Source organism: Zootoca vivipara, chromosome 13 (assembly GCF_963506605.1).
Source record: "Zootoca vivipara chromosome 13, rZooViv1.1, whole genome shotgun sequence".
Lineage (NCBI taxonomy): Eukaryota > Metazoa > Chordata > Lepidosauria > Squamata > Lacertidae > Zootoca > Zootoca vivipara.
The window spans coordinates 41,664,319-41,689,519 of NC_083288.1; the positions used below are offsets into that span (position 1 = coordinate 41,664,319).

General features: G+C 41.5%; 2 protein-coding genes across 2 annotated transcripts; both read right to left on the minus strand.

Annotated features, from left to right (window-relative positions):
* Nucleotides 1–34: 34 nt before the first annotated feature.
* On the minus strand, nucleotides 35–8,436 carry LOC118095643 (vomeronasal type-2 receptor 26-like). Its single transcript, XM_060281272.1, has 5 exons — nucleotides 8,321–8,436; nucleotides 6,489–6,780; nucleotides 3,723–3,950; nucleotides 1,414–1,540; nucleotides 35–936 (listed from the first exon to the last, which is right to left on the minus strand). The coding sequence occupies exons 1-5, from the start codon at nucleotides 8,434–8,436 to the stop codon at nucleotides 35–37; spliced, it is 1,665 nt and encodes a 554-aa protein (XP_060137255.1).
* A 3,127-nt stretch (nucleotides 8,437–11,563) lies between these two features.
* Nucleotides 11,564–24,259, minus strand: LOC132592967 (vomeronasal type-2 receptor 26-like). Its single transcript, XM_060281273.1, has 7 exons — nucleotides 24,168–24,259; nucleotides 22,248–22,385; nucleotides 21,119–21,410; nucleotides 19,385–20,245; nucleotides 16,638–16,865; nucleotides 14,889–15,015; nucleotides 11,564–12,465 (listed from the first exon to the last, which is right to left on the minus strand). Exons 1-7 carry the CDS (start codon nucleotides 24,257–24,259, stop codon nucleotides 11,564–11,566), a joined length of 2,640 nt encoding a protein of 879 aa, XP_060137256.1.
* Nucleotides 24,260–25,201: the final 942 nt, after the last annotated feature.

Sequence of the window (25,201 nt, forward strand, 5' to 3'; positions counted from 1 at the left end):
CACAAAATGCAGAAAGGACAGGTTTCTTAATTCTTTAATTTTTCTTCCTAATAAGCTGTTCCCTATTGTTCAGCTCAGGCCTCAGAAGGATTATATAACATTTGGGGGAAAAGATGCAAACCAGCAGCCCACCACCGGAGGCTAGGATAGAGAAGATCTCCACAGCGACCATATATTTTCCCTTGGTGCTCAGGTAGGAAGGAATAAAGGACAGCCAAACACTGCAGAAGACCAACATGCTGAAAGTGATGAACTTGGCTTCATTGAAACTGTCTGGTAACTTCCTGGCGAGAAAAGCCACAGCAAAACTCACAGTTGCCAGGCAGCTCATGTAGATGAGGACACAGTAAAACATGGCCACAGACCCCTCATTACATTCTAGTATAATTTCTTCTGTCACTGAGTGCATGTCCACATCTGGGTATGGGGGAGAGGTTGCCAGCCACACAGTACATATCCCTGCTTGGACTATGGAGCAGGAAAGGAGAATGGAGTGGCCTAGTCCTTTCCCCACCCATTTCCTCATCCTGGACTCTGGTTTTGTAGCCATGAAGGCCAAAACCACCGTGAAGGTTTTAGCCAGGACACAAGAAACAGCAGTTGAGAAGATGATGCCAAAAGCTGTTTGTCGGAGGAGGCAGGTGACCTTCTCTGGTCGGCCAATGAAGAGTAATGCACAAAGGAAGCAGAGCAGGAGAGAGATGAGGAGAGCATAGGTGAGGTTTCGGTTGTTTGCAATGACAATGGGTGTGTCGTGGTGTTTCATAAATGTACCTAGTACCAGAGCTGTGATCAAGGAAAGGGAAAGAGAGAAACAAGCTAAACTGATTCCCAAAGGTTCTTCATAAGACAAGAAGCTGATATCCTTGGGTAGACATGCATTCCGGTTCTTGCTTGGATAGTCCTTGTCTGGGCATTTCTTACAGTCATTCATATCTGGAAAAAATAAGGAAAGGACCTTTAGCTCATATCACCTTGTTGGGTCTGATGTTGACTTTCTGTCTGAGAAGAAAAAAAGCTCTGCTCAAATTAAAATACATATTGAATACTGTTCGATGTGGTATTGTTGAATTTAATTGGTTCAGAGCTATGTGGTCCTGTAAATGTCTCAACCAGAGCCATTGACATCTGAATGTTTATACATACTTGCCTGGGTGCAGCCTGTGTAAGTCAGAAGGAGTGGCAAGGCCCCCTCTATATATTATTTGAACCACATACCACCCAACTACTCTCAATGCATAGTCATTCTCATTTGATTAGCATATTTAGACTATCTGAAGGGCAATGCTCACAGAGGCAGAATCACGCGCACATTAGATCATCTCTTTTGAAACTTAAACTCAGCCTTCCTTACAGCACCGTTCAGTCCTAAATACTGAGTCTGGATCTATTTAATCTATTTATTTCTCCTACCATCCTGGTTTGCAATCTTCCCCTCTGCACATGGGATGCAATCGTAGCAGCAAGGTGGCTGTCCCTCCTTCACTTTCTTGCTGGATCCTGGAAGACATCTCTCAGTACAGACAGAATGAGGCTGAGTCTAATCCATAAATGAAAGAGCAGAAGGTTCATTAAGAGACTTTGGAATCCTTTATGTTTTGGGCCTTTCTCTATGTTACTAAACTGACATAGAATTTCAGTAATATGTAATGGCCGTACAGAGAGCAATTGCTTTCTTTCAAATTCGTCGTAGTAGTAATGTTTGAAGTTTTGTGATATTCCTTTAATATGGGGTGTGTACTGCCCCATCTGTTCTGCAAAGATTGCCCTGTCCATTAAAGTACACTTTGAAGTTACTCTAGTTTTTTCTGTTAATTTTGTTATAATTTTTACTTTTGAGTATTTTGTCCCCTTGGTAGACAGCTGTAGAACTGATTTCGGTGCCGGTGGCTACACCTATACTTAGACCCATAAGATGCTGCCTGGGGAAGAGTTCTGAATATGGCAGCCACAATGGCTGGGGAAACCCACCCAGAGTGGTGGTGATTGTGGTTGTTGTTGTTGTTGTTATGGAATGCAATCTTTGTGAATTCCACTACAAAAATATTCTGTACAAATACGTGAATTGAAATGAAGCTATCCAAACCCCATGATACTCCTTGGCAAGCTGCAACACAATTCTCAGCATGTTAAGAACAAAATATACCTGTCAGGCGGCAGAGGAACCAACTCCCACTGCAGGTTGCCAGGAATGGATAAGAAAAGGAAAAGTCCTTACCATCTACTTTTTATTCAAAATTTACAGAGAGAGGCTTGGGAATGCAGCCTCTTGGAATAATGGCATTGTCCTGAGTAAATCTCCAACCCCTTCTCTCTCACATTCTCATTCGTGAACAGCACCCTGCCTATGGTCGCTGCTTAGGGCCATCTGCATACCCTCCAACTCCTGGTAAGAAAAATCCGGGATCAGCAGTGCGCTGCCTAATTTCCAGTGCCCAGAAATGGGCAGAACGGCACCGGATGTCGCTTAGAAGTGACTTCCGGTGCCGCTCTGCCCGATTTCCGGTGGCCAGACATGGGCAGATTGGCACCCAAAATCATTCTGCGCATGTCTAGACATGCGCAGAAGGAACCTCCATAGCAGGTAGGAAATCCTGGGAGATTTACGGGATTTATCTAATTTCGGGATGGCAGCGGGAAACAGATTAAAATCCGGGGGTTTCCCGCGAAAAACGGGAGACTTGGCAGCTATGGCCATCTCTCTTCAAGCCCTTCACTCTCATACTTTTAAGGTTCGTCAGGATCTGGGAGATGGTGGGTCTGGAATGCTTTCTAGTGGTAAAGTGTCAACCCCCTGCTCCAGCTCTGCCTCCTCCTCCTCTCCCATTATTTCCCAACTTCCCCGCTCATCCTCCTCTGAGCTGTGACCTCCCTCAAAACCCTGTTGTAATTCTGAACTGTCTTCTTCTTCCCTGGAAGGGTCAGGCTGGGGAGGCGTTCTCCACCATTCCTCCTCTACCCAGTCCCTGACAATACATTTTAAAACTAATTTTAAAGATCATTCCTTTTTAAAGATTGATGCTCTCTTCCTCTTCACACGTTTCTTCCCATGTCCCTCCTTCGCTCTCTCATTCCCCACCACTTCTCCTCCTTCCACCTCTTCCACCGGCACCCTGAGAAGATGAATGTTCTCCTGCAACTGTTGCTGTCTGTTCTCAGTTTCTTCCTCTGGTATTATTATGCCTCCTTTCCCCAACTTTCTAGCAAGAAAGACAATATCCTGGGACTTAACAAATCATACATCATCTTTCACTCTGTCAGAAATCAGTATTTAATAAGTGTAAAGAAATCCAAATCGCTTTGGTTTATTTTATTTTATTTGGACCTAATGACCCACATTCAGATGAAGGATTGTGCAATGCAAAAACCACATTTGCAAGGATGCAACTTGTAGTGGGGTCTGTGAATGGTTTGGATTAAGTTGAGACAACCTAGCTTTTGTTATTTTTGTCTGAACTCGGATCCCCCTAAGGCATATATACACTGTTAGCCATACTTAACTATATTTTTTAGTAAACGGGTTGTTCAGTTCTGTAACCTCTTTAATAAAATATTGGTCTTCTAGCAGTAAACCTTTGGTTTTTCATCTGGTACCTGAATGCTTTGGTCATACACCACTCATCAATTTCCGACTCAAAAGACTGTGAGTAGACTTGCAGGTGGATAATGATTGCTTATTCAATACTGAATCTCTTTTGAATTAGCAAACAATGCAACTCTACCTGGTTAAACCAACTGTGCCATGTGATGGCATCTTCATCAAGGATAAATGCTTGTTCTGCAGGAGCTTGTGGATCTATCCAGCCAACTCTCACTCTGTGCAAACTTTGGTTGGCAAATATGATCCAATTGACAATGTCCAAACTAGATTCTGCCTCCCCATTCTGGTTGATGAAGACCACACCTCCTGCCGTATTGTTAAATGAGATGCTTCTTAGAAAGTGATGGAGCTAGAATGAAAACAGAAAATACAGGGGATTGGAAAAGACTGCAGTCTAATGCAGGGAGGAGCATTTCCCCCCTATGAGCAGAAGCTACAGCAAATGGTGAGGGGTGATTCCGTCAACTGTCAGTGGATTCAGGTCCAAACTTGGAAAGAGTCAACCAGTTTTCTTTCACATGCCTGCCTCTCTCTCAAACTTCCTTATAACCCATCTCCCTCTGAATGCCCACAAGCTAAATCTGTGTGAGTAGCGAGGTTTTTCTCTCTCTCCTCCTTCTCCCTGTCACTGAACATCTTGGAAGACAAGGCATTAATGTGCGACACCTCCTCTAAGGAAGGATTTGGTTGATATGGGATAGAGGTAATGCTGAACATCGCTCCCAACCGTTACCACAGCTTCCTATATATAAATGCAGTGGCACCTTTCAATGGAGTGGGATATCCTTGGACTGCAAAGCTTTCCTCATACAAATGCTTTCTGCTCAAACACAGAGCAGTACCTGCTCAAGGAAGGACACAACCATCATTTCCCTTCCCTATAGGGTCTACTGCCATTTGCAAGCAGCACAATATGTGGGGAATCATCTAGGATACTATCATAACAGTGCTATCTCCTACTCTGTCTGTAGAATTATAAATTCAGTTCTGGGTTTTCTTCCTAATACACCTGCGCAAATGTTTGAGAGGAAAGAGCAAGCTGATAGGATTCTGGAAGGAACAGGCCTTTGCCAGTTGAGGATGTTCAGCCTTTACCTGCCAAAACTGTTGATCCATATTCTTCCCTCTCCCTCCGTACACCATTCCTCTGTGTCTGAGTCTGGATGTGGACATGGCATGCAAAGCATGGGCCATGGCGTAGACAGCACTGTGGATGCTGTAACTGTGACCTGTCATGCTCATTTCAAAAAGTGATCCAGGAAGGCTCTCCAGCTTCTCTTCTCCGGTGCAAATATCCCCCTCTGCATTGTATGCATTGATATCTGGGAATACACATTCAAAGGCTTGTTGCCAGAAGTCCCTGATAAAACCGTCCCTATCTGGGGTGGCAGGGTTTCTGTGCACAACATACTGATGAAATCCTGGTGGGTTTCTAAAATGAATTTCAAAGGATATAGCACCACTGAATATTCCTGAATCCCAATTACTTTGAAAGACAAATGAAGCAAACTCAACCTGGGCTGTTGTTATCCATACTTTACTTTTTACATTATTTCTTATGTCATCATGTTCTGATAGGTAAGGAAGCCATCTAAAAGTTCCCATGGAATAAGATTCTCCAGAGGCAACCACTACGTTAGCTTTGCTGATAAATATTTTCTGGCTTATTGTTGCACCCTGTTGTATCATTCCAGTAATTTCAGAAATAAAACTAAAATTGGGGATTCTTTCTATGAATGCAAAGCAGACACCACTCTTGGTAAACATTGGGAAAATGGTTTGCACAAATCTTTCTCCATTGTCATTGTCTGTTGCAATGACTCCAATCCACGTCCACCTGAAATGTAGAAGCAAAGAGACAATTCCCTTATACTGAAGGGCTTCTGAGGCTGCCATCTGGTAGAACGGAAGCCCTGGGGTTTTGTTATTCATCACTGGAGCAGAGCCATAAATGAGCTAAAGCAGTAATGGAGAAAGAGAAGAGACCAAGTAATATTTGCAGAATTCTTTCAAACTACTCATATACATTATGTGGTAAATCATGTTAGTCAGATATGCCCTTGGGCACCCACCAGGGGTTGCAGGCCCTCTCATTTATAGAAAAGATACAAATGCAAATGGCCTGAAAATAGGGGTTATCTCCCATTCCTGCTTCTTAAACATTTGTTCTGTTGACCAGAGAGGGGCATTGTTCCTATTTTATCTTTTTAAAAAAACCAAACAATCAACCAAGCTTATGCATACTTGCAGGGTCTTGTAAGATGGATAAAACTGATTGGAGGGACACACCATGCCCTAAACAGAGGATTGCCTACCCCTATATGAAACATTATTTACTGTAGCCATGTCAGAATTGCAACTTGGGTCGGATACACATTCCTTCTCTGAAGCTTCTTTCGTCTTCACGATGCACATACCCCAACTGCCACAACTTCCATTTCTGCCTTTTCTTTTTCATGGCTTCTCATACTTCATTTATGATCATTGATTTCACTTTCGAACCAGCTGCTGAGTACTATTAATGTTCTCCTGCAGAATTGGACTGTATCTGCAATTTGCCGTACCTTTGGAGTGTCTTTAATTTGAAAAGCCTTTCCCCCTAAACATTCAGTTGGCTTTTGGGATATCAGTGTCCTTGAGGTGTGTGTAAGAGATTGGTAGTGTGACATATTTTTTCTGGTATTGCACACTTTCTTATTAAGGTCATTTTTATTTTATTTTATTTTATGTTAACTCTGTACCACCTTCATTTTCCAAGGATCTGAAGGTTCTGCTCCGAATTTCACCCTCAGCCTGAACTCGTGATGCTCCCTGAACTGGTGCCGTTAATTCAGCCTCTTTCTCAGTCTATGCAAGCTAATAGAGGTATTGTACATGGGTGTCCTACCTGCGGGATCTTATAGATATCCAAAACAGTTGCCAAATAAAAGGATATTTCAGAATCCAGTCCTCCAATGACCCCAGCCAGATTATTTTCAACATCACATATATAGTTAGGAACAAATTTCTCCACCCTGGATAAAAGCAGCAATGTGGCGAGATATGTGTTCCTTGCATTGTTATAGCTGTCATACAAGTGAAAGCCGATGGTAGTGTTGGGTAAGATGTGAGGGTCTTCGTTGATCTCCTTGACTGCAAATGCCAAGGCCACAATGTGCTGGTAAATCTTAGGCACCACCCTAGAATGAGAGTTGTAAACAGTATCAGAAGGAACAGATATATCCATTTACATATCAACACAGTAGTTAATCATATAGAGTTTAGTGGAGTTAACTCCCAGTCCATTTCATTGCTGAACAGTTCTTATAATCAGCAAGTTCTTCCTGATGTTTAGACAGAATCTCCTTTCTTGAAACCTGAATCCATTGGTTTGGGTCCTACCCTCTGGAACAAGAGAAAACAAGCTTGCTCCATCTTCCTGGTAACAACCCTTGAGATATTTGAAAATGGCTGCCATACCTCCCATCAGTCTTCTATTTTCATAGCTAAACATACCCAACCCCCTTACCTTTTCCTCATAAGGTTTGGCTTCCAGACCCTTGATGTTATGTGTCACCCTCCTCTGCACATGTTGCAGCTTGTCAATATCCTTGTTAAATTGTGGGGAACAGCACTGAACACAATACACCAGGTGTGGTCTGAGCAGGGCAGAACAGAGCTGCTCTATTACTTCTTCTGATTGGGGCACTATACTTCTGTTGATATAAACTTCTTCATCCTTTTAATATGTACTACTGTGGTACATCAGGTTTCAAACTCAATTCATTCCAGAGGTCCATTCTGAACCCGAAACCATTCTTAACCTGAGGCGTGCTTTCGCTAATGGGGCCTCCTGCTGCCACTGCACTGCTGGTGCGCGATTTTCATTCTCATCCTCGGGCAGAGTTCTCAACCCGAGGTACTACTTCCAGGTTAGTGGAGTTTTTACCTGAAGTGTTTGTAACCTGAAGTGTTTGTAACCCGAGGTGTACCACTGTACTGGCAAGCTAGGTGTTCCCCATCTTATATTTGTGCAGCTGGTATTTCCTGCCTAAGTGCAGAACCTGACATTTGTCCCTATTGAAATACATTTTGTTAGTTTTGTCCCAGTTCTCTAATGTGTTAAAGCCAATGGTATCTTGACCAGTGGTTGCTAATGTGGTGCCCATAGGAACATTGGAACCCCTGGGGTCTTTCCCTGAAACATCTGAAGCCTTTCCCTGACATTTACAAAGTTTCTGAGCTCTATCCTGCAATGACCCCTTCCTTATTCATGAGGCAGAGATGGTGGTTGCAATTCACAGAATTCTATACTTCATCATCATGAAACAAACTTTAGCCTAAGATCAGGAAATGAAACAATATGAGCATTTAGCTTCTGTAAAGCTTTTTAATTCATTTCCACTAACACTCCTGTTCAGATAAAGTCTATCAAAACCGACTTTTTCAAAAGGGTTATCTCAGACACACACACACACACACACACACACACACACACACACACACACACACACAAACTTCAATACATTTATATTCATTTCCCTATTGAGAAATGGAAGCTTCTATAGTATTCTTTTAATTCACAAGACATTCCTATGGATTTTTTCATTCCAATGAAATCAAAAGTGGTTATCCCAAGGTAAATGGGTTGAGGTTTGCAGCCTCAGTCATTATGCTGAGGCTGCAGCTCTTGGTTTGATCATTCCTCTGCAGTAAAAAAATGTCTGACTTAGTTCTCACACAAACTGTTCAGGCAGCGCTGGTGGGGGTTCCTCAGTGAATGTTGCCGGAGAGGAGATGAAGCCACCGTGGGAAACGATGCCACCAATGAGGAACTCTCCTGGCTGATGATACATGTGAAGTGGATGGTGTGGACCTTGGAGCCTGCATTTTGCTAGGTGAGCCCTACATGCTTTGTAAGAAAACAGTTCCAGCAGCAAGACCACTAAAACCACCATTCTCAATACAAAGGCAAATGTTTGTTCTATGCAGAAACCACGTTTTCTCTTTTCTGAGTTAAAATTGTCTTGTTTAAATGGTAGTTTATTTTCCCAAGATGATGGAATCCAAAATCAGACTTGCATTAGGTTTCCCAGTGGCCACTGTAAGTCCACCAGGGTTTTTTGAGAAGCAGCAGCTCAAATTATAGCCCTGTTAATCATCAAGAAGGAATGTAGGTATTTATTCAATTCTAAGGATTCCCTCTGGAATTGCTGAAGAAAATGTGTTTGTCACATTTTAAATTCCCTTTCATTAGTTAAAAATCGACCAGTAGTGTATTGGTGAAGTTAGAAGTAAGAAATAGAAGACCTTGTAAACAATGGAGTTTCCTGTCAAAAAATGTTTTATTTCCTCATATTCCTTTAATTTGAGCTTCCCTCCCTTTTCTTCTATTAGATCTTTATATTTACCCCATTTTCCATTTGAGTTCCTCTTCTTCGCTGTTATTATTTCATTTTTTTAAAAAATATATTTATTGAAGATTTTCCAACACACACATACAGAAATACAAAACACAAAAATACACAGTACAAAAATATAAAATACAAAAACAAAAATGCAAACAACAAAAAATATCAAAGACAAAATCTCTAACTTAAATCTTGATCATCACCCTTTGGACTCCCTCAACCTCCCCCACCTTGGGTCCCTGTTACGATATTGTTTAAACAGTATTCATTGTAATTTTGCTAATCTTACATATTATTCTCTCAATCATTTGTTCTTATTTTCAACCCTTCTTCCATATACTATTGCAATCACCTTTATCTAATATTTCATGTCAAATATTTCTAATTCCCTTTATTCATTCTATAAATGTTTTCCCTTCTGCCTATAATTTTTATTAACAATGAATCATCATTCTAATATTAACTCTTAAATCAGCTATTATTTCAGACCATTATAACATTGCTCCCCCCTTCCCCCAGATCCAGATTTTCCAAAAGCTTACAGCGAAGTCCATATGACATACCAGTATAAGGCCATTCCATATCATCCATCTCTATCTACATTTACATTCTATTAACCCACTCCCACCCTTTCCCAAAGCTTCCACAAAACCCTTTCCTCCCACTTCTGCAGTTTCCCACCTATACCTTTCTGTCTACCTTCCCAGAGGGTACCCTGTCCTCCCTCTCTCACTGGGAGGGTAAGAGCCCTCTCTGGTCCATCCTTGAGAAGTTCTTGAGTCCAGTCCTTTTTCTGTTCCACATCTCCCACTTGTGGAACATTCTGCCATTCTTCTTCTTCTTCCTCTTCCTGTTGTGTCAATTCTTCATGTGTCGTGAAAATGTTCAATGTTGGTGCTTCCTTTTTATCCTCCACGTCCAATTTTTCAACTTCTATGTCAATTCTTCTATCCGTGCTGCTTTCTCTGTTCACCTCTCTTAGTTGTTCATTGTGTTCCCGCGACAAAGCGCATTCCCACAGCAAGGTGGTGTACGAGTTCAGTCCCTTTCTAATGTCACGCAGCTCTGCAAATATTTTTTGCCAAGGCTGATCTTTTTCAGCTGCTGGGTCTGAGGCCATCTTATCTGTTCCAGTCCCGTGGGAAACCCACCAGTTACACCGCAGGAAATGGCGGAGGGTTTATTCCGAAACATTGTAATCCATTTTGTTGCCTGATCTGGTTACTTTGTCCTTTAATATTCTTTCAATCAGCTCACTTTTATTTTTTTGCAATTTCTAGTCCTCAAAGTCAATCGCAGAAGCCTCCGGGGCCCTGGATCTGGCTTCCTGCGAGGGCTCAAAGTCCAATTGTTAATAAATTAAATGCTTCCTTTCTCTTCCCGGCAGGGGATCAGTTTACTGTATCACAGTCTCACAATTAGGAGAGGTCGACTTCCTTTTTTAAGCTCATCCGTGGCTAAATCTTTCAATTTTTAAACTCTTCTTAGATTTTTTACTCACGGTTTCCAGGTTTTAAATCTTTAATTGCGATAGAATCCACTGCATTCCGCCGCCAGCACGAAGCTTCGCTACTGCGAGGACAATGATGACGCTTAAGATGGCCCCCACGACTACCACCCCGCTCTTCCCGGGGCTCTTCTCGAGCTTACCGGAGAGTAGGAGAGTCGGGATTAGGGAGCTGCTAAGCACTTCGTCCCCATAAAGCACTATATGGGGCTCTTTTGGGCAGCCGCGTTGCGTGTTGTTCATAAATATAAGAATATATATATATATATATATATATATATATATATGTATAAGGGATTATAAGTGAAATGTTTGGACGTATTTATATGTATGTATATATATATATATATATATATATATATATATATATATATATATATAGGAAAGTAACAGGGAATTATATTGTGGTAATGGAAGCAGTAATTAGTTAAAATAGTTAATTAACCCGAGAGGACAAGTGGAAGCTTAATGGTTGGAGAGGATAATTTTGTTTATTTGTTTTGTTGTTATGTCTGTTTAATGTCTGATTCATTTAATATGATTGAGTAAAAGGAATATATAGATAAACTTCAGTGGATTCCTGTATTAGATTTTATTTATATTTTTATTTGTAAGTTTTGTTACAAGATGATTTGTATGATTTGTTTGTTTTGATTTGAATTTCAATAAAGTTTATTTTTTTAAAAAAAGAAAGAAAGAAAAATGTACAAGAGTACATTCATTTGTAAAATTAGAATATACAACGGGGCTTGACAGGAAGTCCAAAGTGGTGGTATGTATATGATTTTGGAATACTCTTGTCTCGTTCTCCCCCCCCTTCCCCCCATTGTTGTTTGCATATTATTCTTGTATTTATGATGAAAATCATAGTATAAGAAGTCCTGTGATGTAACATAAACATAAGAAGTCCTGTGATGTAACATAAAATGTCTATCATTGTAACATTAGAATCCTAATAAAATATATACAATTTTTTTGAAAAAAGAAGCATTCTGAGAAGAAAAATGAATTCAAGGAGATTTAGTCCAGTTATGATTTGCTACATCAAATAGACTTGTTCAAGCTTTAACTCTTTCTTATGGTAAGCTGTCCCCTGCTGTTTAACTCTGGCCTCAGCAAAATGATATAACATTTGGGGAAGAAGATGCAGCCCAGTAACCCAAAGCTAGAGGCCAAAATAGAAAAGATCTCCACAGCCACCATGTACTTTCCCTTGGTGCTCAGGTAGGTTGGAACAAAGGACAGCCACACACTGCAAAAAACCAACATGCTGAAGGTGATAAACTTGGCTTCATTAAAACTGTCTGGTAACTTCCTAGCTAGGAAAGCCACAGTGAAACTGATCATGGCCAGCATTCCCATGAAGCCTAGGACACAGTAGAACATGGCGACTGATCCTTCATTACATTCCAGTACAATTTCTTTAGTCACAGAATGCATATCCAATTCTGGGAATGGGGGAGATGTTGCCAGCCACAAACTACAAAGAATGGCTTGAATCAGGGAACAGAAAAGAACAATGGAGGTGGCTTGTTGTTTCCCCACCCATCTCCTCTTTCTGGACCCTGGCTTGGTAGCCATGAAAGCTAGAAGCACTATAGTTGTTTTTGCTAAGATGCAAGACACTGCTACTGAGAAGATCACTCCAAAAGCAGTTTGTTGAAGGAGGCAGGTTATTTTTGTGGGCTGGCCAATGAAGAGCAAAGGACAAAGGAAGGAGAGAAGGAGGGCTAGGAGGAGAACATAGGTGAGGGTCCAATTGTTGGCTTTCACGATGGGAGTATCTTTGTGCTTGATGAAGATCCTAAGCACCAAAGCTGTAATGAATGTCAATAAAAGAGCAAAAGTGGCCAAACTGATCCCCAAAGGTTCATCATAAGATAGGAAGCTTATATATTTTGGAAGACATATATGCTGACCATTGTTTGGGTACTGATCTTCTGGACATTGAAAACAGTCATCCATGTCTGAAAATAAAAAACAAAAACAAAGACTTTTAGAGTTCATTGGTGGTAGGGGGAAAGGCTTCCATAGCATTTTATTTTATATCCCACTTTTTTTACTCGACTCTTCAAAGCAGTCAACAACATTTAGAAAACACAGCAGACGACAAAGCAAAACAACCAGCCTCTTGAACCAGCAGCAGGCACCAGATGTTTCTTACTTCAGTTAGCCCTGTCTTTAGCGAACTGAACCAGGCCCTGATGTGGTCTTTGCTTGTCTCCTTTTGCTCTGTTATTCCTTCCCAAAAGGCAAGTGTCTGTTGGCTCTCATAGACTAGGCCACATTGCTCCCCTCACATCTGACCATCTCTGATTCAGTGTCATATTTGTGGAAATAATGCAAATAGCTGCACACTTTGTAAACTACTTCAGTATTTTGGTGGAATACAACTAAATTTCAGCAGGCTACTGTCCCTCCCAGTGTTCCTATTTTCCATGGATGTCCCCGCTTTACAGAAGCCATCTGTCAGGGTGCCCTCAGAGCATTCTGAGGTCCCTGACATAATCTACACCCGTGAGACTGAGCTGCATGAGAGGCAGGAGGATGGGATTGAAGATGGAGTTTCTGAAGGGGAAGGAGGCAACGGAGCGAGCAGGGGTGATTTGTATTCCCAGCCTGGGCGGGGGGAGGACTTGGTCTGGAAGGGAACGGAGAGAGAAGAGACACAGGGGAGAGAACAGGCAGATTCATAGGCGTTGCAAGGGTTAAGTTCAGGGTCGGAGGCGGAGCGGTTGCATGAATCTCCACACTCAAGGCGTCTTGGGAGACTTCGGGAACACAGGGAAAATGTTGTAAAGATCCCGCGCTTTCTGTGTTTTAGTCAGAAGAGGAAGTCAGTGGTCCCAACTGACAGCTCCGAGGAAGACTGAATTACGTGGGCTCCCGCCTGGGTTATATAAACAGCAATAAGTAAGGACTATAAAACCATCGCAGTGTCAAGGCTTCTGTGTGTGTAGAGAGATCAGTTTACACATCCCTAACACCATCCTGGTTTCTGATTTGATCCCAGAATGCCCCACTTTTCCTTAAAGGTAAAGGTAAAGGGACCCCTGACCATTAGGTCCAGTTGTGACCGACTCTGGGGTTGTGGCACTCATCTCACATTATTGGCCGAGGGAGCCGGTGTACAGCATCCAGGTCATGTGGCCAGCATGACAAAGCCGCTTCTGGCAAACCAGAGCAGCGCACGGAAACGCCATTTACCTTCCCGCTGTAGCGCTACCTATTTATCTACTTGCACTTTGACGTGCTTTCGAACTGCTAGGTTGGCAGGAGCTGGGACCGAGCAATGGGAGCTCACCCCGTCGCGGGGATTTGAACCGCCGACCTTCTGATTGGCAAGCCCTAGGCTCTGTGGTTTAACCCACAGCGCCACCCACATCCCTGACCACTTTTCCTTAGGACACCCCTATTTTCATAGGAGAAATGTTTGGAGGGTCTGGCGGGATGTCCCTATTTTCATCAGAGAAATGTTGGAGGGTATGGAGTTACCTGCCCCCCCCGAGCCTTCTGTATCGGGGAGGTTTTTTTAATGTCTAATGTTTTATCATGCTTTATATGTTAGAAGCCACCCAGGGTGACAACCCAGTCAGATGGATGGGGTATAAATAGTAAAGTTATTATTATTATGGAATAGGACATCCCTATTTTGATCAGAGAAATGTTGGAGGATATGAGACCAGAATTGGTGTTTCTACCCTTTCTGAACTGCAGCCTGTTACTCAGCTTATTTTAAGGGTGAATCTGTGTGCTTGATGAAGGTGATTAGTGGAATAGAGGAAAGATTTTGACAAGAAAGTTCTGGCTCATGGTTTAAACAGATCGGAAAGTTTGTTTTGATGACAGAAAGGGCTCTGTTTGCCTGAACCTGGTGCTTGGTAAGGCTTTATCTGAGCTGAGAGCATATACAGATTAAATAAAACACAAGACCCATTAGTAGCCCAGAGTGACCTCCTTGAACATTTATATACCATAAAGGTAAAGGGACCCCTGACCATTAGGTCCAGTCGTGACCGACTCTGGGGTTGCGTGCTCATCTCGCATTATTGGCCGAGGGAGCCGGCGTATAGCTTCCAGGTCATGTGGCCAGCATGACAAAGCCGCTTTGGGCAAACCAGAGCAGCACATGGAAATGCCATTTACCTTCCCGCTGTAGCGGTTCCTATTTATCTACTTGCATTTTGATGTGCTTTCGAACTGCTAGGTTGGCAGGAGCTGGGACCAAGCAACGGGAGCTCACCCCGTCACAGGGATTCGAACCGCCGACCTTCTGATCAGCAAGCCCTAGGCTCAGTGGTTTAGCCCACAGTGCCACCTGGGTCAAAATAATATTTTACATAGTTGGCATACATACATCTATATATAACATTAAAAAACCCTTTATTACCTTTTTGGTTGGAAATCTTTCCTTCTGGACATGGAAAGCAATCATAGCAACAAAATGGCTTCCCTTCCTTCTTGGTCCGACTGTAACCTGAACTGCAGTGATCATTGCATATAGAAATGGGCCTGGTCTGTCCATAAATATCAGAATTTAATGTTTTAGGTAATAGCATGAACACCAGAGAGTATTGTGGATGCAGTGGACTTTTAGAACTTCCACCATGACTTGAGAACTTGGCTCACATTATGGTATGGCTTATTTATATACCACTTTTTAGATCAAAGGCTACAAAACCAGTTAGCAACATCAATACAGTCATATATATGTTATTAAATCAAATCATAAATCATCATTAAAATCAATAACACATTTTAAAACAAACCAAAGGATTGTACATCAAACAACAGAGGTGGCCTTAATTGTCATTAATTGTCAAAGGCCAGGTTAAAGACGTGCATCTTCAGCAATCAATAGTAATTATAAAATGAGGATGTTTGACATGCGACTGTGGAGAAGGGGACATATTTTGGGAGCTGCCACAGAGAACATCCTTTCCCAGACTGCTATTCCCCAGGTTTCTGAGCGTGGCAGAAGTACCAAGAGGGAACTTTTGCTTATCTTTTTCCCAAAAGAGACAGGCCTTCAGATTTGTAGTGCCTCAATAATCTCATAAATAAATACATTATTTATAAATTAATAAATTTATTTACCACTTTTCAGTAACAACACAAAACAGCAACTGTGCAACACAAACACTTAAAATGACTATTTTAATCAAATTCAATACAAAAGTAAATGTCTATTGGAAGAAGTGTGTTGTCACCTCTTTAATACTGCCAAGTGCGTAAAGCTGAATACCCACAAGTTGAATGTGTGTAAGTAGCGAGTTCTCTTTCTCTCCCTCCCTCCCCCCTCTCCCTCCCCCATCTCCCCCTCCATTGCTCTCTCCTCCTCCCTGTATCTGTGTAGATAAAAAGGTGAAGGCAAAGGATCCCTGGATGGTTAACTCCAGTCAAAGGTGACTATGGGGTTGTGGCACTCATCTCTCTTCAGGCTGAGGGAGCCGCCGTTGTCCACAGACAGCTTTCCGGGTAATGTGTATGTATTTAATGTATTATTATTATTATTTGGCCAGCATCACTAAACCGCTTCTGGTGCAACGGAACACCGTGACAGAAGCAAGAATGCACAAAAATGCTGTTTACCTTCCTGCCACAGTGGTAGCTATTTATCTACTTGCACTGGTATGCTTTCGAACTGCTAGGTTGGCAGGAGCTGGGACAGAGCAATGGGAGCTCACCCAATTGCACAGATTTGAACCACTGACGTTTTGATTGGCAAGCCTAAGGGGCTCAGTGGTTTTGACCACAGCGCCACCTGCTTCAATCAGCTGACAGTAGTGTTCAATGTGGAGAGATATTGGTACTTACCTATGCTGCCATCACATGCTTAACAAATGAAAAGAGAGAGTGAGAGAAGAAGAAGAAGAAGAAGAAGAAGAAGAAGAAGAAGAAGAAGAAGAAGAAGAAGAGAAGGATCATGCCTAATATTAATTGGGAGTGGGTTCTAGAGTGTTGGTGCTACCGCTCTGAATTAATGATTCCTTGTAAGTGTAGAAGGAGGAGCATTAAGTGGAACATGAAAGTCTCACTATATTTACAGAATATTGAGAAACAGCCATTTGATTAACTATCTTCTTCCTGACCATTGGGCAAGTGGAGGAATGAACCCTGAAAGGTACAGAGAACCCACCTGGTTAAATTGGTTGGGCCATACAATGGCATCCTCATGAATGGTGAACGATTTTTCCTCGGTACCCACAGGGTCTATCTTCCCAATTTTGACTCTAAGAAAGGACTGATTTGGAAACATGAGCCAGTTTATAATGTCAAAGTCAGCAATTAATTTGCCATTTTCGTCAAAGTGCACCTTTTCTCCAGCACTGTTGTTAAACGAAATACTTCTGAGAATGTGATGGAGCTAAATAATGAAAATAAGAAGGGAGATTTATATATATATTCAAGCTATGCTATCATACGATGTGGTGAAAATACATGCAACAGGAAGGCTCAGGATTATGATCGCTTGAAAGCTTTGTGCAAGCTAATGTTAGAAACAGCAAAAGGTCACATAAAATCCTACATCATGGAATATTGGTCACATCTGCACCACTACTTTAACTTTCACTGTTTTGGCTTACACTAAAGAACCTTGCACATTGTAGGCTTATCAACAGAGGTTGATTTTTTCATCAAGAGACCTCTACTACCTTTAAAAGACCACAATCCTCATTGTTTAAGTCTGTGGTATGGATGTATCTATTGTGGAGTGAGATATCACGACTGCCAACCATATGGTTGGCAGCCCTGTTGCTGCTTCCGGTATTTGCAAAGCTGCAAGGAAAAGGGGCAGTGATACCCTCGTCACCTTCTCCAGTAAGGCACCTGGGGAAGGGCATTGGCTCACTGGTGACTCATGCTTTAAATGCAGAAGGTTCCAGGTTCAATCCCCGACCTTTCCATGTAGGGCTGGGAAAGGCTTTTGCCTGAAATACTGGGGAGTTGCGGCCAGTCAGTGTAGACAATACTGATCAACATGGACCAGAGTTCTCTACTTGGTATAAAGCAGCTTTCTATGCAATGTGAGACACTCTGAAGAAATATTTGATACCCTAGCCCCAACTTGGTTATTTATTTTGTTTTGCTTTTAAAAACATATTTCAAGCCCACTCTACACTTAGAAATCCTAGAGTGAAGTGCAATACATAATCAGACCTAAATGATACAGCTAAATAAAACATCAACAATAGAAGTCACACGGATTTAATATGTCAGGCATTTTAATCTCCACCAAAGAACAGATGAACTTAAAACTAACCAAAGTTTTGGTACCAGTTCCGGACATGAGATATGAGTGCCTCCCAAGAGATTGGCCCCCCACTCGTGCCAGTAATTCAGGGTTAATATGAGGGTAATTAGCCCTGCTGACTCCCCCAGGGTAGAGGGGGGGGCTGTGTCACCCACAGATTGTCCGTTATCTACAATCCACATCAAGATAGGGGGCAAGGACACTGGGTGAACCAACTCACGAATTGGAAACTCTCCAGAGTCAGTCTTACGAGCCAAGGATCCCTGTTTCTAAAAATTATTAAAATTCGAACTAAGAAATAGGTGTGTTCTGGAAAGAAGGAGATAAAAAAGATCTGCTAAATGAACCAGTCACTTGATGTCAAGGTTGGGATTTGAAAACGACTCCTATTGTTGTGTTTTCATTAATGTGAGGTGAGCGGTTAATTTTCCTTCTATATACCTACATCTGCTGTTATATGCCGAACCTCACCAAGAAAGAACTAATTATTTAAATGGAAGGCAGGAGGACTTTTAATCTTAACTCACTATTTGGCTGTGCAGTCCCTGTGGTATGTTTTAATTAGACTTAGCAAAAGATGAAGGAGCTGAGAAAATGGTGTCTGTTGGTGTGGCACAGAAGAGAAAGAAACGAACTCCACCCCCTTTCGAGTGAGTTGAAAATACCATTTGGATTTTAACTTGGGGAAAAATTCATTCAAGTGAAGGTTAAGCTAGGATCTGGCTGCCCCTCCGGGGGGGGGGGGGGCTGGGGGGCAGGTTTGGTTTCTGGAAAAGTTGATCAATCACCAAATGATTGCAGACTGTGAAATTTACCCTATGATACTGATACTAATTTTCTTCAAAAGACTTTGGAATAACAGCTTGTTAAACAACTGAGAGTTGGAAAACAGCCCAGATCTGGAGACAGGATGGTGGAAAGGAAGGGGGGGGGTCTGTGCTGAAAGGAAAAAAAGGAAAAGGAAAAAGAACTTATTGAGGGACAACAAGGGCTCAATACGATTCAGGAGTCATAAGCCGGCGACTGTGGAGATATGATAATAGGTTAAGATAAGAATTGGGAAATTGGGAAAACAACAGAGAAAGGGGGGGGGCATCTCTCCTGACATCCAGAACATGGGAAACCTTGTTGAAATTATTTTATGCAGATTGTATAATTGGTGGCAAGATTCAATCTGGTTTGTTATTAATTTAAATGTTTTTAATTGAAAATGAATAAAAATTATTTACCAAAAAACAAAACAAAAACAAAACCTAACCAAAGTTTTAATCAAATAAATGATGCTACCATCTTCTCCCATCCTCCTCAAGGAATGAATTACATACAGAGCAGCACAATGTTTTGCAACTCCCTCCACAAAACAAAACAAAAAAAGCACAGCTGCACCTGCTACCTTGATTGTGAAGGGATGGAAAAGAATTATTTGACAAACTGATAGGACTTCTGTTAATCTCTGCTGTGGAGGCAAAATAAAAGGCTTGAAGTATGTTTTTCTATGAGATTAACTTTTTAAAATTTTTCTATGAGATAACTTTCTTGTTAATCTCATGGAAGGTTGAGAAAACTCGCCCATTATTCTTGCACCAAAAGATACGTAGGTATCTTCAGCTTCCATCTGATCAGGACATTACCTGCCATGGTTGTGGATTTGGAAGCTCCCATCTTTCTCCCTCTGCCATTCCCCTCTGCTTGAATTGGGATGAATGTCTGATGTGCAAAGCATGTGCCACTGCATAGACTGCATTGTAGATGTTGTAGCTATGGGCAGTCATTCTCATTTCAAAAACAGACACAGGAAGTGCCTCCATCTTCTCCTCCCCAGTGCAAATTTGCCTACCTATATTATCTGTCACAGAACTTGGGAATGAACATTCAAATGACTCTTCCCAGAAGTCCTTGATAAAACCATCTTCTTTTTCTGCGCTTGGGTTCTTGATCTGAAGGAACTTCTGGAAAGCTAACAGATCCACTGAGTGAACTGCAAGGGACAGAGAACCATGAAGGAAACTTATGTCCCAATTTCTTTGAAATGGAAATGATGTGATGTCCATCTGGGCTGTCATGAACCAGACTTTACCCTTGGTCCTCATTGGTTGATGCTCAAAGTTTAAAACCTGGGGCACCATTTTCAATGCCATCATGGAATGAATTTCTCCATGTACAACCACAACATTGGTAGTGCTTCCCATAATAACACTGATAGTGTGAAAGCCTTCCTTCACCATGTCCGTGACACCACTGGAAGATGTTAACTTTGGGAATGTTTCTATGAAGTCAAAGCAGATGCCACTCTGGGAAAACATTGGAAGTACATTCTCTATAAAACCTTCTGTATTTTCCCTATCTTGAGAAACCACTCCAATCCATGTCCACTGGAAATGCAGCAATAACTGGATAATTCCTCTATATTGATGGTCCCCATTTGGGAACATCTGGTGGAAGAAAACTCCTTGAGACTTTTTATTCATGACTGGGGAAGAGCCATATATGAGCTAAGTTTTTAAAAAAAATAAAAATAAAAAAGAAAGATGAGAAGAATGGTTTTCAATATGAAACAATTACTTGTGTGTACTTTTGTTTTCTTTCTTCTGCTTATTTCTGGCCAGGACCATAATGGTTAAGTAGATCAAGTAGATCCTGCAGACTGCAGGATTGAATTTTCTGTTCACCTACTGGAGTCTACTTTCCCTGTGCATTTCCTGCAAAGAACACACTGAGGAAGCAGGCCCCTGCAACTAGCAGGATTGAAACCTCAACTCACCAGATGCTCAGCCTAGGGTATATAATTGCTCAGTTTTAGAGTGTGCTTCAATCCACTGCTTTGTACAGCCACGTGAACACAAATCTTATTCTTCCTACCAAGACCGTGTCCCAACAGCCCCAGATCACTCCTGCAGACCAGACCGAATCTGGGACTGTTTCTGCTTAACTCATCTAGTTTCACCCAAATTTGTCCAATTCAGGATTTGGGCTCTGGCTAAATCTGACTCATCTGTGTGTTAGGAATGAGAGGATCTGTCAATATTTCTCTTAAATTTCTTATTTAACCACATCAATTAGAGTTTTTTTAAGCCTCAGGAAAATTTCTCATAAAATACATAACTTGTATGCAAATTTTGCCTAATATGCACATTTTTGCAAAGCAATAATCACTGATACAATGCATTTTAAGGATATTTTTACTAACATGTATTTTTAATGCAGAGTTTACCTTAATCTGTGCATTTTTGGACACATTATTTGACTGGAGAACTGCTTTGCAAAATCCAGAGAAGTGGGAAATTCAAAGAATGGATGCATTTCATGTATTGCTTCTGAAAGCGTGAATTCAATGAAATTCACGTGTGAATGTATTTAGATCTTACTTGTGGTATCTTGTAGGTAGACAGGATGGGTGTCATGTGAAGACAGACATTAGAATTAGGTCCCCCAATGACTGCTATTGGAGTGCTCTCAGCATCACATTTATAGTTAGGAATGACCCTGGTCCTTCTGAAGAGAAGCTCCATTGAGGCTTCATTGGTCCAGCTTGCGCTGAAATGGCTGTTATAAATGTGGAAGCCCAGGGTGACGTTGGGCAAGATCTGGGGAGTTCCATTGATCTCCTTTACAGCAAATGCCAAGGCCAGGATGTGCTGGTAGAGGTGAGTCAGCACCCTGTATTGAGAGTTACATGCTGCATCAAAGGTCATCTGCTTCAGATCATAACATTGACTGCTTTTCAGTTCAGTATCCAGTTCAAATGTTGTACAAAACCAGGTTGTAATCTCACATTTCACAGGCGTGTAAAAGTAAACTGGCTCATGAATCTATGACCTCTCTTAAAACCACCTCAACTTCCAGGACTTCATAGGCAGTCTCTTGGTATATCTACAGAAGACATAATTCAGTAAGGTGTTTTTATTTATTCTCTCCTCTAGGGAATCTGGATGAGATGTTTTGTATGTTTAATATCTGCTGTTCAAATGTTATTTGTAGTGTGCATGTTCTTCATTCACACAGAATATCCTCCGTAATAAGCAAATAGTGTTTTTGTTTGGGTTTATGTTAGAAGGGGCTAAAAAATACATAGGGTTACAGCAGCCACTATGGAGAAATTATCTTAATGCCCCAGTTTTAAGTATATCCTGTGGATGTGAGCTTAATTTATAATGTAAAATATGTTTCAAGCCTGTTTTGATGCCATGTGGATGTCTGCATGCAAGACTTGACATCTGTACAAGCCGTTGTCCTGGAAGCTAACATTATATAAATGTTTTTAAATTCTTCAATAAAGTTTGTGTGAATTAAAGAGTATTTGATGTGGCAAAATTAAAACAAATGTTAATTTATTTTTGTTTGTGGAATGTTTGTTCTTTTTGAAAAAAACAAAGAAACAGATTAATGCAGAAAGATGGGGAAAGAGATTTAGGAGTAAATGCATGCAAAAGTGAGCAGACCAGACACATTTCATCAGTATATAATATGTTTTTTAAGAAACATTCAACTACTTACATATGGTCATCTGAAATTTCCTGAGATGGGTGTTTTTCAAAGGATAGGCTTTCTGAAAATATGTAGATCTGAGAAATAATGCCAGCAATGATGAGGTCTCCTGACTGATAGTATTTGTGAAGAATAGGGGCAGGTTCTCTGAGGGAACATTGAGGAATATGAAGAAACTTGCACAGCCCCTGCAGTGGCAGTAAGAGCAGCAGCAACCGAAACACTACCATCTTGCAAGGGATTATTCATTTAGGCACAAGTTCACCTCTTCAAGTGATTGTGAGCAGTTGAGACTAACTTGAATGATGACTCACTTAGCGGATTCAAAGCCATACTGATGAGCCTCTGTATATCTATAGACCCAACCATGTATACCTCATGGTTATTAATAAGACCTTGCAGTCTTAGTTTCATCATTCTGCATGTGGACAAAAGAGGTCCCTAGGGAAGGGGAGAAGATGTAATTCTGAATAATCTGGTAATTACAGGTGAGGTAATCACTTGCTTTGAATTACAGATTCTGTGTAATATTTTAAGGAAAACATGATTATCATATCTCCGCCAAAGTCTTTTCTCAAGTGGGAGAGATAGATGCTAGGTCCCTTCTTCTTTTCAGTGTACTATTGAATTTTCAAAAAAAAATTAGAAAAATGAAAGACCTGAAAATGAAATGAAAATGAAAAATTAGAAAAATGAAAAACAAGATGAATTTTAACAAGGAGAAATGTAAAGTACTACACTTGGGCAAAAAAAATGAAAGGCACAAATACAGGATGGGAGACACCTGGCTTGAGAGCAGTACATGTGAAAAGGATCTAGGAGTCTTGGTAGACCACAAACTTGACATGAGTCAGCAGTGTGATGCAGCAGCTTAAAAAGCCAATGCAATTCTGGGCTGCATCAATAGGAGTATAGCATCTAGATCAAGGGAAGTAATAGTACCACTGTATTCTGCTCTGGTCAGACCTCACCTGGAGTACTGTGTCCAGTTCTGGGCACCACAGTTCAAGAAGGATACTGATGAGCTGGAACGTGTCCAGAAGAGGGCAACCAAAATGGTCAAAGGCCTGGAAACGATGCCTTATGAGGAACGGCTTAGGGAGCTGGGTATGTTTAGCCTGGAGAAAAGAAGGTTAAGGGGTGATATGATAGCCATGTTCAAATATATAAAAGGATGTCATATAGAGGAGGGAGAAAGGTTGTTTTCTGCTGCTCCAGAGAAGCGGACACGGAGCAACGGATTCAAACTACAAGAAAGAAGATTCCACCTAAACATTAGGAAGAACTTCCTGACAGTAAGAGCTGTTCGGCAGTGGAATTTGCTGCCAAGGAGTGTGGTGGAGTCTTCTTCTTTGGAGGTCTTTAAGCAGAGGTTTGACAGCCATATGTCAAGATTGCTTTGATGGTGTTTCCTGCTTGGCAGGGGGTTGGACTGGATGGCCCTGGTTGTCTCTTCCAACTCTATGATTCTATGATTCTATGATTCTACCTTAAGTCAATAATAATTATAAATTAAAACTATCGGGCTTCCTTGTTGCTATATTTCTGTCTAGCTTAGGTTAGGGCTTCTACCTGGCTTTCAGCATGTTTCCCTGCAAATTCCTTGCAAATTCCATCTAGTTATATAGAAACGGAAACTATTATAGACATTTTTAGAGTCCCCATTATAGTCAAGGCAGCCAAAGAAATGAAATTTGGACCCTAATAGCGAATCAAACAGAATCATCCAGGTAGGCACATTCTCTGGCCCTGTGACAATGGTGAAGATAACTCAGACACATACTAGAGTTGGGTGAAATCAGTCCAAATCTTTATTGACTACTGCATGGCACTAGGGCAAGGATCCAGTTCCGCATTCCACCAGCCCATGCTGATGTCATGACACTCTTTTGGAGTTGAGAAATACCCAACTCCCTTCCCAGGAGTTACCCAGTGTTCAGCCCTGGTGTGGTGTAAGCTACACATCCAGGAATGTGCTTGGCAACTGGAGTGAGATATTCTCCATCCTGAGCTCCAGACATTTTTTTCCAGCCAACTTAGTTTTGTTTCTCAAAGAAAAAAACTGGACAGGGAGAATAGATACACATTAAATTTGCATTTAAGATTTAGTTTCATGTTACTTGCATGTCAGTGGAAAGTCCAAGTTGACCATCTCCACTGGCTGCTGTATTGGCTTTGGGGGACAGTGTTGACAAATAGACGAATTCATTCTCTAATTCTTTCTCATAATAAGAAGTCCCCTGCTGTTTAACTCTGGACTCAGCAAAATCATATAACTTTTGGGGAAGAAGATGCAGCCCAGTAACCCAAAACTAGAGGCCAAAATAGAAAAGATCGCCACAGCCACCATGTACTTTCCCTTGGTACTCAGGTAGGTAGGAACAAAGGACAGCCACACACTGCAATGGTGACTGATCCTTCCTTACATTCCAGTACAATTTCTTTTAGTCCCTGAGTGCTTGTCTAAATCAGGGAGTGGGGGAGCAACTATCAGCCAGACGCTACAAATCATCATTTGAATGAGGAAGTTGAAAAGAACAATGGAGATGGCCAGATTTCCCCCCACCCATCTCCTCATTCTGGACCCTGGCTTGGTAGACATGAAACCTAGAACCACCATACAGTAGTTGTTTTTGCTAATATGCAAGACACTGCTACTGAGAAGATCACTGCAAAAGCAGTTTGTCGAAGGAGGCAAGTTATTTTTGTGGGCTGGCCAATGATAGCAAAGGACAAAGGAAAGAGAGAATGAGAGCTAGGAGGAGAGCATAGGTGAGGGTCCGACTGATGGCTTTGACGATGGGAGTTTCTTTGTGCTTGATGAAGATCCTAAGCACAAAAGCTGTAGTGAAAATCAATAAAAGAGCAAAAGTGACCAAGCTGATCCCCAGAGGTATATATCCCAGAGGATATATCCTGGCCAATGTTTGGGTACTGATCTTCTGGACATTGAACACAGTCAT